The sequence below is a fragment of the Equus quagga genome, unplaced genomic scaffold, assembly GCF_021613505.1.
Source record: "Equus quagga isolate Etosha38 unplaced genomic scaffold, UCLA_HA_Equagga_1.0 268.1_RagTag, whole genome shotgun sequence".
NCBI lineage: Eukaryota > Metazoa > Chordata > Mammalia > Perissodactyla > Equidae > Equus > Equus quagga.
This window is the reverse complement of record NW_025799869.1, coordinates 2,469,629-2,490,269: the sequence shown is the minus strand read 5'-3', so window position 1 is coordinate 2,490,269 and position 20,641 is coordinate 2,469,629. Positions and strand designations below refer to the sequence as shown.

At 44.4% G+C, this 20,641-nt stretch overlaps 1 protein-coding gene across 1 annotated transcript in view; it reads right to left on the bottom strand.

Moving 5' to 3' along the window:
• Nucleotides 1-20,641, bottom strand: part of LOC124233875 (SHC-transforming protein 3) — a 116,131-nt gene that overhangs the window by 4,937 nt on the left and 90,553 nt on the right. Inside the window, exons 8-11 of the mRNA XM_046651131.1 lie at nucleotides 13,056-13,206; nucleotides 11,999-12,086; nucleotides 9,087-9,230; nucleotides 4,997-5,292 (exon numbers count right to left, since the gene is read on the bottom strand). Of these exons, the coding sequence (XP_046507087.1) occupies nucleotides 4,997-5,292; nucleotides 9,087-9,230; nucleotides 11,999-12,086; nucleotides 13,056-13,206 (679 nt within the window). The remainder of the gene's footprint in view (nucleotides 1-4,996; nucleotides 5,293-9,086; nucleotides 9,231-11,998; nucleotides 12,087-13,055; nucleotides 13,207-20,641) is intronic.

Sequence of the window (20,641 nt, the reverse complement as noted above, 5' to 3'; positions counted from 1 at the left end):
GCGGGTGGGGGGGGGGGGGGGGGGGGGGGGGGGGGGGGGGGGGGGAGATAACCCTGTTATAGTGTTTTGTATCAGAAGGAGGATACAAAAGGATAGTGACAATGTGTCACAAGGACACAGAAGTAGCTTGAAGGAGTGCAGAATAAATACAGTAACCATTTAGAAGCCACTGAGTGAAATAGGAATGGTGACTCCACACCGACAAAAACAGATAAATGAATAGACTGAAAGTTTGATTGGCGACAGGGTATTCATGGAATTTCAAAGCCCCTGGATCCCGGAGTCACCCGACCACGGACCAGGGGGCCTGGGGGGCCGCCCGGTGCACATGGGCTCGTGTGAGTAGCCACTGAAGCTCGGTGGGTCAAACCACATTTCACCAGAATTCACATTTTCTTTGTTGCGGCAGCATAGCCCTAGACTGACTAATATGAAGGGAATCTTAAAATAACAACAAGGCTTATTTAGCAGAGGGATTGGGGACTTGCTGTTTTCTTAATTACTCTCAGAATAAAATAAAAACCTAGTAAGAGCGGGGTGCTGGACGGTTGTCACTGTTCTGTGACTTTATGAATGCAAAGCCCCTGCTGTGCTCCCCAATGTGCCACAACCCGAGACCACCTGAGTGAAGCCACTGGGACCCCCGCCACGGGGTGGCAGCGGCTTCTTCACATGCACAGGGCCCATCTCCCTCTGCTGGCCCTTCAAGGCTGAAAGAATGAATCAACGATCCATGACTCAGGGGATAATTTTAAATGCAGAGGGCTGACTAAACGGTTCTGAAGATGTTGAAAAGACAAAAAAACGTGTTCCAGATGCCATCTCCAAGGCTGCTCCACCACCCCGCCCCAGCCATTTCCAGCTGCCACTTCAGGGCCAGCGTCTCCAACGCTCCCCCGGTGCCCAGAATCCTGCCACGTCTCCCTGTCCCCCAGGTCTCGGCCACCCAGGCTGCTGGTCCTGATTGATGGGTGCACCGTGGGAAGGCACATAGGTGGGTCTACTCGGAAGTAAATTTAGACACAGAACTGTTTTGCGTCCTTGTTTCCCTGAGTGATCCATTCTGCCAAGTTTCCTCTGTTATACTCAGGGACCAACCAATTACCATGAAAATCAGATGAATAAATATTGAAGAGAATGTGTTCATCGTCTATTTTGGTGTCCTCACAGCAAGGAGGCAACATTACATTTTTAATTAAGTGTTTCATTTCCATTTTCTTTTTCAGCTAAAGCTATCCTCCACAGGATCAATTAAACTAGATAATCAGATCCAGCAAAAAGCCCCCAAAAAGAACAGTCAGTAGAGGGGTGACTTAGAAGTTTTCTCAACCATCCTACAAGTTTCTCCTCCAGAATGAGAGCTGTCTGGACAGCACAGCAGGCGTCTGGCCTGCTCGGACCCCTGGCCCCCCGACGTGAGCACGGCTCCATTCCGTCCTCGTCTTCCCCAGTCTCTTCATCCCGGCTCATGTATGTGTGATATATTATTAGTGCTCCAAATCTTTTCTTAATCACCCCGCTTTTGTCTAGAAGGACTGAATGAACAAAAAATTCATCATTTTTTGTCTGTAGGATGGTATAATTTAGGTAAATTTTAACTTTTCATTTTTTAAAAATACCTAAAATTTTCAACCAGAATATTTACATTTTCATAGAATTGTGTGGCTCTTTTCTCTCCTATTTTCTTCTGGATCACAACAACCGAATTAATAGACAGTCTCTGCAAGTACAAGAACTCTGCACGGTTCTGTTTAAAAAGCCTCCTTTGTGATTCTATATCTGCCAGCAGCGCGGAACCCGTGTCGCCTCAGCTGCCTTCCTGGGCTCTCAGCTCCCAACCAGAGAAAGCCCAGGTTGCTCTATGCGCTCACGCGTCGATGCTCCTTGAATACCGACTGTGTGTCGGGCCCTGTCCGGGTGCTGGGGGTCCTGCACTGAAAAAGACTGCTCCCCCCATGAAGATATAGTCTGGGGGAAGCAATTAGGAAACAAATTAGCAAATAAACAGGTGCTAGTTTGTGATAAGTGCTTTGGGGTAAAAATAAATCAGAGTAAAAAAATAGAAGGTCTCTGGGGGGTTGTGTTTGAGGGGAGGCGCCTGTGATCTGGAGAAAGCCCAGCTCGTTGTAAGAGGTGAGTACGACCCCATAATCCTGATGCCCAGACCAGATGAGCGCCCACAAGCGATGGCAGCAACGACAGTAAGGACGAATTCCACTTACGAACGGTGACTGAAAAAACCCTAAAGAAAATGTTAGGCACCCAAACCCAACAACGTGTTTCAGGATTTCTGTGTCAAGACCAAGCAGGGTTTATGCCAGGACACAACAGTGAAATTCTGCCTGTGTAATTCCCCACATTAACGGACTTAAGAAAAAGAAGTCACATTATTATCTCAAAAGATGCTGAAGAAGCATTCGATAAAGTTCAGTATGCATACAGGATGAAAGTAATTCGGTAATTAAAATGTACGAATTCCACTAGAGCAGAGATTGCCCTTTTGACTGGTTCACAGACATCACAGGTGCCAGGATTTAGGAGTCATGTGGTACACATTTGTTGAGTAAACGAATGAATGAATGAATGAATGAATGAAGTCCTTTAGGCTGATAAGGACAGTCTGCTAAAAGGGTACATGCTTCTTAATGGAACAACTTCAGTCTCTTTCAGGTTGGGAACAGACAAGTGCGCCCTCTCCTGGCCAGTGCTCCAGGGCGCCCTGGTCGGGGCAGTACGGCGAGGACTGCCAGGACGGGATGGGAAGGCAGGACGCAAGACTGCCTGTGTCTGACCCGGCCGCCCCTCCATGAAAACCACCACAATCAGGAAAATTTCTAGGCACTCGATCACCCCACATTCCTCTCCCTGCAGCAATAACTGTTGAGAAAATGTAACCAGAAATAACAGGCCACTTACAAGAGAACTAAAACCAGACACTCTAGGAAGTAACCCAGCAGAGGAAACACAGGAACCTTCTGGAGAGAATTTTCAAATTCTAACAAAGGACAGCTCAAAACTAAATGAGTGGTGACTTATGCCATGTTCATGGATGTGACGATTTAGTATTGAAATGTCAGCTCTCCGCCCCCCGTTAACCGTAAATCCAAAGCAAGTTCTATTAAACCCATCATGTGCTTTTGGTGACTTGATGAACTGAATCTAAAGTCAGAACAAAGAATAAAGGTCTGAAAACAGCTAAGAGAACTTATAACAAGGAGAATCAGAGGAAGGAGTCACACACCAGGTATTAGGACGTTTCAAAGCTGTAAGGAGTCAACGATGTGGGACTCGTACCAGGAATAAACCGTCAGATCAACAGAACAGAACTGAGAGTCCGAAACAGACCCACGGTCCAGGGGGCCTGGTATGTAAAACCAATGGCATCAGCGCCGCAGAGAAAAGACAAAGTATTTCGTAAACGGTGACAGAAAAAGTGGCTGACTATATGGAGATTTAAAAAATGTTGGGTCCCTGCCTTATATCATCTTTCAGTTGGAAGTGAAACCTACATGTGAAAGACAAAGCTATAATGCTAACAGGAGAAAATATAGAAGAATTCAGTATGTCTGTGATTTGTAGGTGAGGGAATCTTTGAAAACTCAAAGGCATAAACCATAAAGGGGAAAACTGATGGATTCAGGTACATCCCAAAGAGACTTGGTTCGATGAAGAACGTCACAGACAAAATTATCCAATAGATGAAAAGGTGGGAGAGCACGTATGGAAATTTGAAGGCTGAAAAACTCAGCAAGAAAGCCCCATAAGAAGATCAATGGGGAAAGATCACAAGATAAAATTTACGGGAGAACCTGCTGATGAAGTGCAATCAAAGGGCCGCACAGCAAAGAGAACTCAGGATACAGAAAGCATCACTGACAGCGCTCAACACAGGTACCAAGCGGGGAAAAAAGATATGAAATGGGATTTGTGGGACAATAGTATGTCTGTAAATTTCTCAAATGCACAAACACAAAATACATGTTTTCCTCAATGTACATATATGTAAAAAATCCACACAACTAAAGAAGGTGGACCGGAAGGATATACACTACGTAAGTTCATGGGAGTGGGTGCCCAGTGGAGAGGGGACAAGGATGCGCAGAGATGGGTGTCAAGAGATCCGAAGCGTGCGGGCAACTCAGCCTAGACAGCTGAGGCAGCAAATTACCTCAGGCAACACTGGTCCCACCCCAGACACACACAGTCAGATGGAGTTCAAGTCCAACTGAAGATCTGGGCTTCATCCTACCCATCAATCAAAAGACGCAGTGTTCTTAACCACCATTGAGATAACTCCACACGCCTCTCTGTTTCACCGGGTGAAGAGGTTAAACAACAATCCCGGAATTTATTCAAGGGTTACGTAAATGTAATTATACTTATTAAACTTAGCAGCTCTTGGACGGTGCCAGGGGGAAGTCGAGTCTATTTATTGATGGGAAGAGGGTGTGTTCAGTCAAACCCACAGAACTACTCAGACACAGTCATACTGCCACGAACGGTGAACTCACCATCACGCAGCATCAGTTCTCTGGGTGGGAAAGCCAGAGACTAATTAAGGGGTTTTACTGAGCGCTTCACATTTTATCACCTAAGAAAGAAAACCTCAGTGACCCAACTTCAGAGAGATTTGAGATAAATACTAAAAGCCCAGGAACCCCGTACTTCCTCGTCCACTATGAATGTATTTGGAAGAGAAATCCTCAGTTTCTGTATTTATTTATTTTAAAGGACATGAGAATTAAGGCCTTCGGCCTGGGCCCTGGTGACCTTCCCACCTGTATAAGTCACTCAGGGCCCTGACCGTGGGCTCTGTGGCCCGGCTCTGGGCTGGAAGCGTGAGTCCTCCATGCCGGGGCTCTGGGGTCCTTGAGGAGTGACCGTCAGGACCCCAGCAGGCACGTGTGGGTAAAGGAAGGACAGTGGGGACCGTGTGGTGACCCAGGGGAGGCGGTTAGGGGTCTGGAGTGCAGGAGCCCCCCCACCCCGTGCTCACCGTGCCTTCTGGGTCCACAAGCAGCAGGTGCTTGGCGTGGCCATCATGCATGCCGGTGAGGACAAAGGAGCCAGGGTTGGTGGTGCTCTTCCTGACCAGGAAGTCTCCATCTCTCTTCAGCAGCCCTTCGGCCTCCTTTCTGCTCATCTCTCCTTGGTACCAAGGCTCCGCTTTCAGCTCTTCCAGCATCTTGGCATCCGGGGCCCTGGGGGAGACGGGGCTGATGCACTCCACCGAGGCCGCCTTGCTCAGCACGGGCCCCATGGGCTGGTTCTTGAGAGCATCTTCAAAGGGTTCTGCCAACAAAATTTGCCAGCAACAAGTTAGTCCCAAGGAGAGCAAATGATAAACAGCATAAATTGAGAGATGGAAACACAAAAGCAACTTCTATCAGAAAGGAGAGCTGGAGAAAATGACTGGCTGCTCATACAACGACTCATCCCTACAGGGCCCAGATCCTGGCATGACTCTCCTGATGAGTCTGCTCTCCCAGGACAGCTGGGCGCAGTGCCCTGTGCCACGGATCCAAGCACACCCTTCGTCTAGCAGCTCAGAATGCCTTCACTTTTGCACGCCGCAAGAGGCCATGCACATGACACGCCACCCACTTCCTCTGGAACATCAGCCAGCCTCTAACAAATCTGTTCTCTTCTGAATGAAAACCTGCCAAGACCAGAGGAAGTACACAGAGAAAAGACAATTTGCAAGGCTTTGATTTCATGCAAAACCTAAACCCAACTCATCAAATGTTTATTTCAAAATCTTTGTATCAGGCAAATTTTTAAAAATTTATTTGTGGTGAGGAAGATTGTCGCTGAGCTAACATCTGTGCCAATCTTGCTCCCTTTTGTATGTGGGACGCCATCACAGTGCAGCTTGGTGAGCAGCGTGTAGGTCCATGCCTGGGATCTGAACACGCAAACCCTGGGCTGGCAAAGCAGAGCATGCAAACCCAACCACTATGCCACTGGGCTAGCCCCTCAGGAGAATTTCTTTTTTCTTTTTCCTTCTGGTGAGGAAGACTTGCCCTGAGCTAACATCCATTGCCAATCGTCCTCTTTTCTCTTCTTTTTTCACTTGAGGAAGATTAGTCCTCAGCTAACATTCATGCCAGTCTTGTCTACTTTGTATGCATGATGCCTCCATAGCGTGGTTGATGAGTGGAGTAGGTCCACGCCTGGGATCGGAACCTCCAAACCCGGGCTGCCAAAGCAGAGTGTGCAGAACTTTACCCAATTGGCCCCAGGACTGGCCCCTCAGGTGAATTTTTAGAAGAGAAGAAAACTGACATTTATTGGGTGCCTTCTGTGTGCCCCACCCCAGACAAGGACCTGTGCTCGTTTCCCCGTGGAGCGTGAGTGTCTGAGGTTGAGTGTGACTCCACGCCCTTCAGAGCACGCCTCTCACTGCAGGGCATCAGGGAACGCCAAGGCTGCAGCTCGAACAGCAACAAACATCAGTGGCAGAAGGAGTCGCACGGCATGACTAACTAAATTGCAGTGTTTGACTTGCAGATGAGGTGACGTGTGCAGAAGCACTCTGAGAAATGCACACGGTGCTAGGCAAGTGTAAGGCATTGTGGTGATAGTTTGGGACCACACTGCCAACCTAGGACAATGCAAGCACCAAGGAACAGAGACGGTTCTCTCCTGAGCACAACTGCATTCCCAGAGCCCAGCATTACTCCTGGGACACAGGTCACACTCTGTGAATATTCAATGAATGCTGTAAAATAAGGCCAGCTTGTTAAATGCTAGGAGAAGATGGGTGGAAGTGAGGTGAATAAATGAAATCAAAATTAAGTCACTTTGACACTTGTTAAATCATTTGCAGATCTGGAGAGAAAAGGAGGTTAAAATCATTGGCTAAAATTATGTTTGTGGATTTTCTCTTTTTAGCCTAATTTTTTCCTGATTACCTGGAGCAGTTGAAAATTTGTATTATACTGTTTCTGCACCATCACCATCACCACCATCACCACCATTATCACCATCATCACCACCAACCACATCACTGTCACCATCACCATCATCACCACCATTATCACCATCATCACTGTCATCACCATCATAATCGTCATCACCACCATTACTATCACCATCATCTCCAACACCACAATCACCACCATCACCATCACTGCCATCATCATCACCACATTGTCACCACTATCACCATCACCACCATCATCACTGTCATCACCATCACCATCACTATCATCACCACCATAATAATCCACATTATTATCATCACCATCATCACCACCACTATCATCATCATCACCATAAGCGCCACCATCACCATCAGCACCAACATCACCACCATCATCATCACCATTGCCATCAGCATCACTATCAGCACCATTACCATTACCGTCAGCCTCACTACCACCATCATTATTAGCTACAGTGGTCTAAGATAAACAATACAGAGTGCTGGCTTTATTTTTTTTTCCCACATTCTTCAATAGATACTTGCCTCTCCAGGGCCTTTTGACTTTCTGTCTCCCTTTCTCTGGTTTTGGGAGCAGGAGGTGAAATTTAATGGAATAGAAAAGGGGGCTCTGGTTTTCAGTTTTCCCATCCCAAAGCCCAGCCCAATCTAATTCTCCTCAGGCTCTGGGGCCAGGAGTCACTGGTACGTTGACGAAATTAAACAGTGGATATTGACCACAAGCACAGCGACTGAACTGCAGTTGGGAGCCGTCGTTACAACTGCAGCAGAGGCTCCGAGAGCCAGCACTTTGCGCTGCATCTTGGGAAAGTCACTTCCTACCTCGTAGGCTACTTCCACTTATTTTAACAAGAAGAGATTGGGTTGGATGATCTTTAAGGTGCTGCGGCGCACTGAGATTTTGCAGTTTTTCTGCTCCGGTGATTTCTGTAGGTCAGAATGGGAGTCAGCGGCTGGGAAGCCACAGTGGCTGAGGAGAACTGGCCTTTGGTTGTCGTGGTGCCGCCTAACCATCGAAGCGCTCAGCGCTGTCCTCACTGCACGCAACACCACGAACAGCGAGTGCTGGACCAGCGGGATACTCCCTGAGCTCTAGGAGTCTCTGCTTCCTCCTCTGGAGAATAGTAACAGTAATAACAATAATAATAGTGTCCACCTGCAGGACCGTTGCTAAAATCCCGTGAAACGAGAAGTGCCCAGCACGTGGTAGAAACTCATCAGATGCTAGTATCCTCTCCCTCCCTCTTCAGCCTGTAAAATTCTCAAGGCATTTGAAAAAGAAATTTGGGAATGTAAAGGTCTTTCTGAGCTCGGGAATCTCCTTCTAAATTCCTGAAGAACAATTCCCACTTTCATTAACCAGTTCATGGTTGATTTGATTTTCTCAGTCTATACAACAAGCAGAAGGTTCATAATACACATCACTCTCTGTTGCTATCCACAGGAGCTCCGAGTCACTCTTCCTACCATGATTTATTTTCCATCAGAGCACTTGTCCCACCTGGTAACCCCCAGTGGTTATTTAAGCTCCATGGGAAGAGGGACTTTGTCTATTTAGTTTTCCTGTGTATCCCCAGTAAGTAGAATACACACAAGGTCTGTGCTCAGTGGAGAAGAATAGGGTGAGAAAGAGAGAGAAAGTGAGAGGGAGAACGAGTGTGTGCATGCACACCGGGGGGGGGGGGGGGTGCAGTTTCTGGCTTATGTGTTGGTCTTGCTCAACAAACTGGGGGCTCTGTGAAGATGGGAGCCTGGCCACTTCATCTTGGCATCCTTAGCGCCTGATACAGTATTTGGCACACGATAGCCAATTAATATTTAAATAAATAAATAAATAAATTCATTTATTTATGTGTATCATTTGTCTCAACACATGTGCAGATCTGCAAGAGGAAAGTCAGTTCCCAAAAGGGGGAATTGCTTTGCCCCGGACTGCAGAGAGGGTTGTAATCCCAAAGCAGAGGTCGGCCAAGTTCAGAGCCTTGAAAAGCCCAATCGTAACCCAGGAAAGTGCAGCTAGTCATCACCTGAATCAAAACCCCACTAGCAAAAAAGTCAATAATTGCACAGATTTCAAATCAAAGACAGTGTGAAAAGCAACCTCAGCATAGGAGAAAACCAGAGGTGAACAGAAACCCACTCATGTCGAAGAGATCCTTCCTGGGGCTGCTCTCAGCGCTGCTGTCCGGGGTGGGGCCGGGCGGGGCATTCACGTAGGCGGGGGCCTCTCCCATGGGGGCTGCGGGACCTTTGCCTTCCGGCGTGCTGTAGACATCCAAGGACCCTGCAACAAGAAAAGGAGCCCTCTGGTCTCTTCTGACGGTAACGCTGTTGGTGCATCCACAGCTGAGCTGCCCAGTGTTTCATAGAGAAGCTCCTTCAGCCCATGGATGAGAAAATCCTTCTTGCAGATACCCATTGTTAAATCTCCTCTTCGATCCTATCACACGCACTGTTCTGTTCTGGCTAGGACACTTTCCAGTCCTTCCTGTCACACTGGGACCTGCCAGCCCATGACAGAGGGCCCTCGTGATGGTTAGGGGCCTCCCCAAGACTCCGGGCCACCTGAGCAGGCCGGGAGCGAGCCGGCCGCACCTACGGCAGAAGCTGCCTCGGTCTCCTCATGCCCTTTACAGAGGCCCCGGGAGCCAATACCCCAGCAGGAGAGCGGCAAGCTTTGTTTTAGTTGCTCTCTCTCTTTTTCTCTCAAGAGAAGGTGAACACTTCATAAATTACCTCCATTCCAGCAATGCAACGCAAGTGCCCTGACTGTTTTAGGAAGTTCGGTCTTAATGACCTGAGCCTCCCGTGGAGCCGGCCTTGCTGCCGGCTCATCACAGGAGGCCCAGGGCGGGCTGTGATTGAGAACCCCCCTACACCGCCCAGGGCAGTGCCTGCCCGGGGCTTCCCAACTGGCCCAAGTGTGCAGAGGCTGGGCTGGGGAGTCCCTGCGGTGTTGCCCGAGGTGAGTGAGGGGTGTGGCCCAAGGTCCCCTGCAGATCACTATTGGATTCTCTCTGCGGGAACCCTGTCTCTAACTCACTTAGACATGTTCTCAAGATCGCCTCTGGGCCGTCACACCTCTGGGGCGAGGTTATGTTTCACACCCTATGGGCGGTGGGGTGTTGAAGCTGGCTCACTCCAGCTCAATCCAGTAGTCAGCTCAGGGCTTTTGAAGCAGCTTTCCCCAGGGCCTGTGGCAGGACTTTTGGCAGCACACCACCGTCCCCGGCCTGTGAGTGTGAGAAGGCAAGTGTCCTGCTACATTCCCTCCCGGGGAGCGCCTCCCACTAAGCCCTGACTGTGTCTGCCGCTCCTGAACGAGGTCTCCTTGTTCCCCAGGCTGCTCCTGGGTCCCGCGTCCTGGCCTGGTGATGGCCATCTGTGCTCACGCGTGTGCCTGTATTGCAGACAAATCCTTCTGTGAAAAAAACTTTACAAACTAAGTTGTAAGAGGAGACGACCAAAAGCACAAAGAATGGCTTCCTGACGACGGCCCCTCCCCAGACAGACGACGCAGGTACCAAGTCGGGGCGGTGGACACACGCCCCAGGGCCGCACCCAGAGCTAGGTTTCATTTTGGGGGAACAGCCGCTAGCAAATTAACAAGGTGCATGCTAATTTGTTCTATGGAAAAGATATGTCTTGCTTTCAAATAAGAACTTGAAATTTATTGAGAGTTATGAGTCTCGAGTTCTAGGCCAAGAACGTGTGTGAGGCTCATCGGGGCCCTGGTGCATCTCTTACAGTGGCTGTCCTTGATCAGGCCGGAATAACTTGAAAATACAAAAAAAGACCTCCTATTTCAATAAATCTGACATATTTTTCAATAAAGTGAACATTTAAAGTAAATAACGTGTCTCCTTCGGTCACCAGCAGTTACAATATGTCTGTGAACACGAGAGTGATCCAAATACATCTTCAGTGTACAGAGAACATAGTGAAAAAGCACCTCGGGAAGCGTTCTGACTTTGGTTCGCTGTTTCCATCCTGGTGGGAGGTAGAGCCATGCATTTTGTTGACTGGGCAGAGCGGGTGGGTCATCTGCCAGCTGGGGCAGGCAAGACACGGAATTCTCTCACAAGGGGGCAATTCAAATAAATCGTCATCATTTACTCCCTGACACAAAGGACGATAATCCAGGGAGATGCCTTAACAGTAAACCAATAAATGGTTACACTGATATACAGGGAAGCACAAACTGGATCTTCATCCACTTGCCACTCTGTCTCCTTCAGACCCTCAGAGTTAGTAATAACCAAGGGCTCAGAGCTATTGAAACAGTTTTGAAAATGTTGGAGGAGGGAAAAGTTTAAAATTGAAAGAAATCCTTAAAATATATATACACACACATACATACATGTACATATGCGTACATGCACAGAAATAACTGTCTAGAGAATAGAGACTTATTAGCAGCTAGCGGTAGGTCCTTAGACAGTCATGTCTGAGTGATAGTTAACATGGGATGCAGGTGCATGCTTGACGGTTTGACAAGATGTGGAGTGTCCCCCATAGGTACCCAGGGCCTGTGAGGGACTTGTGGTGCCCCTGCTGCCACCTCTGACGGGGTAGGTGTCTCTCCCTTCTTCCTGAAGCTGACCCTGGACTGGGGAGGGGGGTGAGGCAAGGAAGGGGAGCTACTGGTTCCTCCTTGGAGCCCCAGGGGCCCAGCCCCGCTGGGGAGCTTAGGGAGGGCAGAGAACACACACAGAGTCCCAACCAACTCCTGCTTGAAATGGGCGCAGGTGCCCCTGGGGAGGTGGAGTCCTCAGGCCCTCCTGCCGGGGAAAAGCCTGCGGTGGAAAGTGTCCGGGGTGCACGAAGGGGTGTGAGCTGGTGCTGGTGCCAGGGAGGCACCAGTTGACGTGGGCCAGTGCCTCCCCCAGCGCCGTGGTTTCTGGCCCTGTGATCGGCTAGAACCTGCAGCTCCTGCCCCACAGCAGGTGTGTCCTGCGGGTCACTCTGCTGCTCCACGGAGGTGGATGGCCCACGGGGGAGCACACAGCATCCTTGTGTCCTGGTGTCGCGTCCCCTCCCCTGGCCTCTCACCTTGCCTGACAGCTGTTTGCCGCCAGTCTTCAGCAGTCGGGCCTCCTAAGTGTCTCCCCTGGTAGTAAGTTTGCTCTTTTCCTGAAAACTACAGACACATGTGAATTCACAAAGAGAAAAAATTATCTTCTTGTTTCTCCACCTTTGAAAGCCATGGTGCGATAGAAGGGACCTCACTGGGGGTCGACTGCCTCCCCGATTACACCCAATTTTCCCTTGGTGCCTCATGGTCGGCATTAGGATTTAGGAAGTAAGTTTGTGTGGGTGTGAGGAAGAGGCTGCATCTCATCAAAGCTACACAACCTCCCCCTTGTCTTCACGCCCCCGTTCCCTGAGCGCGACAGTAAACTGTGCTCTCCACATGCAGCCAGGTCCCTCATCAAGCCCCCGACTAAACCCCATTCGAGGGTTTCTGAGAGTCAGAATATACTTCCCACCTGTAATCATCATACCTGGGCGAGTCCACCCAGCCGATCCTCTCTCAGTGTCAGAGGTATTGACACGATTTCAATGTTATTCTACCACTTTTACTGGTGTCAATGTCATTCACATAAAGCAGATGACGTCAAAAAATTCCCTATAAAGATTAGAGATCCCATAACTCTAGAACTAGTCATTGCCTCACTAGAATTTTGAGTTAGAGGGAAAATCAGAGACATGACTAAAGTAGAAAAACTCATAAAATTCTCACCATTTTAAAGGCCTATATCCACTGTCTTTTCAGAGAACCTAAAGCACCCTAGGCCTTTTTAAAGTATTGGACTCTCTTCCCCTCATTAAGATTGCCACATAACAAGGCTTCTTCTAGGCTGGAGCAGGGATGCCCAGGTTTGTAGCTCAGGAATCACATATGATTCCTAGGCATCTGACTAACGCCTGGTGATGTTCAAACAAAAGCCTTTCCTACTGGTCTGCTTTGCGAAATCCGAGGGGACAAAGCTTGTGAGTTACTCCATCAAAGCTTGGACAGAACACCGGCCTGAAAATAAAGTTGAAGAAAATAAAAGGAAATCAAGCTCAGTTTGCCACCATCCAAGGAAAAAGGTATAAGACCTACCTGCGCTGTGTCAGGGGCGTGGGGTCTGGCTTTCAGTCGAGCATCCCCAAAGCCCCCTGGAGGGGCCGTCTTGCTTGGGATGCTGTTGTAGTATGGGTGGTCTGAGCCATCGCCCTCCTCTTCAGTCCAGGGCTCATCCAGACTCTGCATTCTGTTAAAAGAGGATTTTTAAGGGCTTTAGCCAAAAGGAGAGCTTGCAGTCAAAAACAACAAATCTAATATTTGATAGTATTTGTCACTCCAGAAAACAGAGTTTAGTCACTGCCCCCTCAGCCTTTAGGTCTCAGACACATACGAAAAGCAATTGAGTTGTTTGACCAAATATCTCTGCCTTATTTACATTTCTACCCTTTGGAAAATTTCAGGCATATTTGAAATAGGAAAGAACTCTTTTTTAAAAAGTACATTTTAATTAGGAAAGAAAAATTTATATCTAAGGGTAACCAGATCCTCAAGGCACAGACACATTTCAATAAGTCATGAAATTTGCCCAAAACAAAATCAATGAAAAAAAAGGAGATTTAGTGACATCAGGGAAAATGGCAGAGTAAGGACCTCTCAAAATTTTCTCTTCCAGAAAAGTTAACAAGAAGACTAGCGAAAAACACTTTTCAGGATCAACTTTTCAGAACCCTGGAAATTAACCAGAATCTTGCAGCAACCTGAGGAGTGTTTATTAAAATCCTTGTTGTTTACCAAAACAATAGCTATAAGAACAGCAGCTCTGTGGCATTTTAATTTGCCCTATTTTCATATCCGTGGCAGCCTTGGAAACCAACAGCCCATAATCACAGTGAAAACCAGCAGCCCGACAGCCACACGAGGGGACAAAACAGCCTTGAGTCTCCTTCAAAGTGCCATTCCCATTCTCAGAGGACAGTCACTCTATGACCTGTCTGATCACTCCCCAGGAGACCCCACTCCCAAGGCTGTCTTTCTCTGACCTGATTCAGAGCCTGCCCAGGTAATTCTTCCCCAGGGACATCTGTCAAAAACAATTAGAGGCAATTGTTTAATGTCATGGCTCCCTGAGGCAGTGGATAACATTTGGGGCAGAGTAGGCTCATCAAAAGTTTAAAAGGAAAAGCTAGAAAATGGGATGTCCATACAAGCTTTGATAAGTTTCCACCTATTTCCAGAAATCTAGAAGGCCACATGTATGTGTAGGGATGTGTTCATGTCCAAGGAGGTGTCTGCTCACAAAAGATGTGAAAAGGCCCTAGTTCTCACCTTTGGCTCACCTTGAAGCTTTGTACAAGCAGGCAATGAAAGCTAAGGCAGAGTTGTCAACTGCCCAGCTGAGTGTTGAAGGACCACCCCAACACAGAAACAGAGATGCTCAGCAAAGACTGGGAGACTCACTGTTTTCAGGCATTTAAGGAAATCTCTCTCTAATCATTAGCTGTCTAATAAGTGAACTGAGCAGAATTGTCAGTGGTCATATATGACAAAGAATGCAGACTTTATGGATTTAGTTTAGAAAAGACATTAAAACAAACAATCACAACAAACAACAACAACAACAAATCCTGAGGGGAGAAATCTGATTTCCAGAGTTGCCACATTATACTACTTAAAATTTTCAATTTCAACAAAAAATTATGAGACATGCAGAGAAACATGTGTATGGCTCACACACTCAAAAAGCAATCAATAGAAACTGTCCCTGTGGAAACTCAGATTTTGGACTAACTAGACAAAGACTTTCAATTAGCTAATTTAAATATGTTCAAAGAACTTAAGGAGACCATGTACAGAAAACTAAACATAAGAACATTGTCTCACCAAATAGAGAATATCAATATAGAAACAGACATTTTAAAATAACCAAATAGAAATTCTAGCTCTGAGAAGTCTAATAATTGAAATGAAAAATCCATTACTGGGGTTCAACAGCAGGTTTGAGCAGGCAGAGAAAGAATGACAGAACTTAAAGATAGGTCAATTAAGATTATCCAATCAGAATAGAAAGAAAAAAAAAATAAACAGAGCCTCAGAGACCTATGGGACACCATTAAGCAAACCAACATACACATAATGGAGTCCCAGAAGGAAAAGAGAGACAGAAAGGAGCAGAAAGAACATTTGAAAAAATAATGGCCAAAAACTCCCCAAATTTGATGAAAATTATTGAATTACACATTCAAGAAGCTCATAAAAAAATAAAGAACCCAAGTAGGATAAACTCAAAGAGATTCATACCTAGACACATCATAATCAAACTTTTTAAAGCCAAAGACAAAGAGAGAACCCTGAAAGCAGCAAGAGAGAAGCAACTCATCATATATAAGAGATCCTCAATATTCACAGCTGATTTCTTGTCAGAAACAACAGACGCCAGAAGGTAGTAGGATGGCATATTCCAAGTACTGAAAGAAAAAGACTATCAAGAACTCTATATCCAGTATAACTATCCTTTTAAAATGAAGCAGAAATAAGACATTCCCACATAAATAAAAACTGAGAAAATTTATGACTAGCAAATCTGCCCTACAAGAAATATTAAAGGAAGTTCTTCAGGCTGAAATGAAAGAACACTAAACTAATACATATCAACATAAAGAAATAGAGAAGAACAATAAAGTTAACTACATAGGTACATATAAAAGACGGTAGAAATATCGTCTTGCCTGTTACTTTTTCCTCCTGTTTGATTTAAAAGACAACTTAAAACAGCAGTGAATGTAAATCTATGTTGATGGACACGTGTATAAAGATGTCGTTTTCATGACAATAATGGCACAATGGAGGGTGGAGGAAGGGACCTACATAGGAGAGGTTTTCGTGTACTATTGAAATTAAACTAGTGTTAATATAAACTAAATTGCTATAAATTAAGATGCTACCTATAATCTCTAGAGCAACCACTAAAAAAATTACTTTACAAAGTAGTAAAAGAAACAATAAGGAAATTAAAATAGTATACTCAAAAATTATTTATTTAGCACCAAAGAAAGCAGTAATGGAGGAATAAAGGGACAAAAATGACATAAGTCATACAGGAAAAAAATAGCAAAACGGCAGGCAAAAATCCTAACTTACCAACAATTACATTAAATGTAAATACAGTAAGCACTCCAATTAAAAGGCAGAGATTGGTAGAATGGATTTAAAAAAAAAAAACATGATCTGACTATATGCTTTCTACAACAGATACACTTTTGATTTAAAGATGTGAGTAGGTTGAAAGTAAAAGGATGTAAAAAGATATTCCATGTAAACAGTAACCAAAAGAGAGCTTTACAGCTCTACTAATATCAGATAAAATAGATGTTTAGACAAAAATTGTTACTGGAGACAAATAAAGACATTTTATAATGATAAAAAGGCAATCTATCAAGAAGATGTAACAATTATAAACCTATATGTTCCTCACAACAGATCCTAAAATATATCAAGTGAAATCTGACAGAATCAACAGGAGAAATAGACAGTTCAACGCTAATAATTGGAGACATCAATACCCCACTTTCAATAAAGGATAGAACAACTGGACAGAAGATTGGGAAAGAGAACACAGAACAACACTGTAAACTAATTAGACCTAACAGATACCTATAAAACATGCCACCCAATAATAGCAAGATGCAAATTCTTCTCAAGTGAACATGGAACATTCTCCAAGATAGACCACATATGTTAAGTCATAGAACAAGTTTTAAAATTTTTAAAGGATTGAAATAATACAAAGCATGTTTTGAGACCATAATGGAATCAAAGTAGAAATCAATACCAGAAAGAAATATGGGAAATTCACAATATGTATAAATTAAACAACTTGCTTCTAAATAACCAATGGGTTAAAAAAGAAATCACAAGGGAAAATATTTTGAGATGAATGAAAATAAAAAGAACATAACTAACGTACTTGGGATGAAGCTAAAGCAGTGCTCAGAGGAAAATTTGTAGCTGTAAATGCCTATAACATAAAAGAAGATCTGAAATCAATGACCTGACCTTCTACCTTAAGATAATAAGAGCAAACTTAACCCAAAGCAAGCATAAGGAAGAAAATAATAAATATTAAAGTGGAAATAAGTGAAATAGCAGAAAAACAGTAGAGAAAATAAATGAAACCAAGAGTTGGTTCTTGGAAAAATCAACAAAACAGATAAATCTCTAGCTAGACTGAGCAAGAAAAAAGGGAATTACCAAAATTAACAAGGAAAAAGGGACATTACTTCCAACCATCAGAAATAAAAAAGGATTATAAGAGAAGCTATTACTAATTGCATGCCAACAAATTAGATAACCTAGATAAAATGGAAAAATTCCTACAAGGACTCAAACTACCAAATTGAATCAAGAAGAAATAGAAAATCTGAATAGATCTGTCACAGGTAAAAGATATTGAATTAGTAATGAAAAAACTTACATTCTAAGAAAAGCCCAGGATCATATGGCTTCCTGGTGAATTCTATCAAACATCTACAGGGAAATTAACAACAATTCTTCACAAACTCTTCTAACAAATAGAAGAGAAGGGAATACTTCCAAACTCAGTCTCTAAGGCCAATATTACCCTGATATCAAAACCAAAGATACTGCAAGAAAAGAAAACTGTTGACCAATATCCCTTATGAATGTGCATGGAAAAATTCTCAACAAGATCCTATTAAACCAAATCCAGCAACATATAGAAAGAATTATACACCATGACTAAGTAGGATTTATCCCAGTAACGCAAGGTTGGTTCAACCTCCAAAAATCAACTAACATAGTATATCACATCAATAGAATAAAACAAATACCAAATACTCATCTCAATAGACACAGAAAAAGCATTTGACAAAATCCAACCCCTTTGCATGATAAAAACACTAAACAAACTAGGAACAGAAGGGCGTTTTCTCAATCTGTTAATTGGCATCTGCAAAAAGTTCACAGCTAACAACACAATTAATTGCAAAAGACTAGACACTTTCCCCTTAAGATCAGGAAAATGACAAGGATGTCCCCTCTTTCCACTTCTATTCACCATTGTACTGGAGGTTCTAGCCAGGAGAATTAGTTAATACAAAGAAATAAAAGGCATCTAGACTAGAAAGGAAGAAGAAAAACAGTCCCTATTTGCATATGACACAATCTTATATATAGAAAATCCTAAGGAATTCACACACACACACACAAATGATTAGAGCTAATAAATGACATCAGCAAGTTTGCAGGATACAAGATCAATATACAAAATCAACTGTATTTTTATATATTAACAATGAAAAAACAAAAATAAAATTAAGAAACAATTTCATTTATCATAGTAAGAAAAAGAACAAAATATTTATTATTTTGGCAATACTAATTACCAAAACAAGTGCAAGACTTGCACACTGTAAGTTACAAAACATTGTTAAAAGAAATTAAAATCTCAATAAATGGAAAGACATCCTGTGTTCCTGGATAGGAAGACATTGTTGTTAAGATGGCAACACTCCTCAAATTGGTCTACAGATTCAACACAATTCCTATCAAAATCCAACGCCTTTTTTTGCTAAAATTTATTTAGAAATGCAAGGGGCCCTGAAGAGTCAAAGTAAATCTTGAAGAATAACAAAGGTGGAGGACTCACACTTCCTGATTTCAAACTTACTACAAAGCTACGGTATTCAAGGCTACGAGGTACCGGCATAAGGATGGCTATGTAGATCAATGGAACATACACGACAGTCCAAAAACAACCCACATTTGATTTGTTTTTCATTGTCTTCTCTAGTTTTGTGTTGAAACTGGCATTGGATTTCTGCAAGAAAAATCAGAGGAAAAGTCTTTCAAGGAAAATCAGGCTATAACCAAAAAACCCATTGATTTAAAAGCACTATTTTTGATCTCCAGTTGGAGACAGGTCATGAATCCAGATCACAGAGTCTCTCCCCCAATAATTAATACAATGAAGAAACACTAATTCACAAACAATAAAGCCATCCACTCCCTAGCAAGACAGGAAGGAAGGGGGAGGGTACGCCCAGAAACATGGCACTCAGATATCCTGGGGCGGCTTGGTAGACCCTAACACTGCCACACTCGCTCCACCCTCACCTGTTCCCATCTCCACTCCGACCGCTGTTGCCAAAGAAGCTGACTGCCCCAAATTCTCATACTTCCAGCTCACATGTCCCAGTTGGAGAGAAATGGCCTGAGAGAGTGAGCAGAAAACCCAAGGAGACCTCCTCACAGTAGAAGCTCCTGTCTTCCTGGGCCCTAGCATCTTGGAAGGAACTAGCCAGCGCCCTCCGCAGTCCAGGGTCCCTGGAACAGAGTTGGGAGGCAAAGAGGGGCACAGTGGAGCAGGCAAGGGGGTGCTCTTGTGGCCCAGGCTGTCCCAGCTGGACGGGAGGCACATCCCCCCTGCACCCTCTCTCTCAGACCTGCTCAGTGGACACAAGAAGTCAGACGAGGGGAGATGGATGTCAGGGACCCCCCACAAATGAAGCCAGAGGCAGTCCCCCGTGACTGCTCTGCTTTAGAAATTTCATGCCAATAGCTGCATTTGGAGCTGAAGGTTTTCTCAGTAGAGAAGATCTGTCTACTTCATTGTCTTCCTCCAAAACTTCTTCAAACTTTGTTATATAGAAACATACACGAACGTCACACCTTGACTACATTCCCAGAGGACCTCAGTTCAGTTAACTCCCTCCACCCATTTTGTATGTACTGTTTTAGTACATTTACTTGACTTCTACGCAAAATTTCAAAAGAGCAGAAAAACATAATAATTGATAGAAGAGATACCTACACATCTACCACTGAGATTTAAAATTGTTATTTTGCTATATTTGCTTTTTTGTTTTTAAAGAAATAAAATTTGTCAAACTTACTTTGGATGGATAGATATGTGATATTAACAGCAAAACGTTAATGGTCGAATCCAAATGGTGGGTTTGCAGGTGTTCACTGCAAAATCTTTCTGTATATCAGAACATTCTTATTATAAAATGTTAGGGAGGAAATACACCTGACAAACACAGTTAGAGCCCCAGCCCCAGATATCCTAGAGTTGGTGTGTAATATTCCTGCATGTTTTTTTTTTTTTATAGTTCACAATTTTTTTTTTATTAATGTTATGATAGATTACAACCTTGTGAGATTTCAGTTGTACATTTTTGTTAGTCATGTTGTGGGTACACCACTCCCCCCTTTGTGCCCTCCCCCCAACCCCCCCTTTTCCCTGGTAACCACCGATCCAATCTCCTTATCAATATAGTAACTTCCACCTATGAGTGGAGTCATATAGAGTTCGTCTTTCTCTGACTGGCTTATTTTGCTTAACATAATACCCTCGAGGTCCATCCACGTTGCTGTGAATGGGCCAATTTTGTCTTTTTTTATGGCTGAGTAGTATTCCATTGTGTATATATACCACATCTTCTTTATCCAATCATCAGTTTCTGGGCATGTAGGCTGGTTCCACGTCTTGGCTATTGTAAATAATGCTGCGATGAACATAGGGGTGCAAAGGACTCTTGGGATTTCTGATTTCAGGTTCTTAGGATAGATACCCAGTAATGGGATGGCTGGGTCATAGGGTATTTCTATTTTTAACTTTTTGAGAAATCTCCATACTGTTTTCCATAGTGGCTGTACCAGTT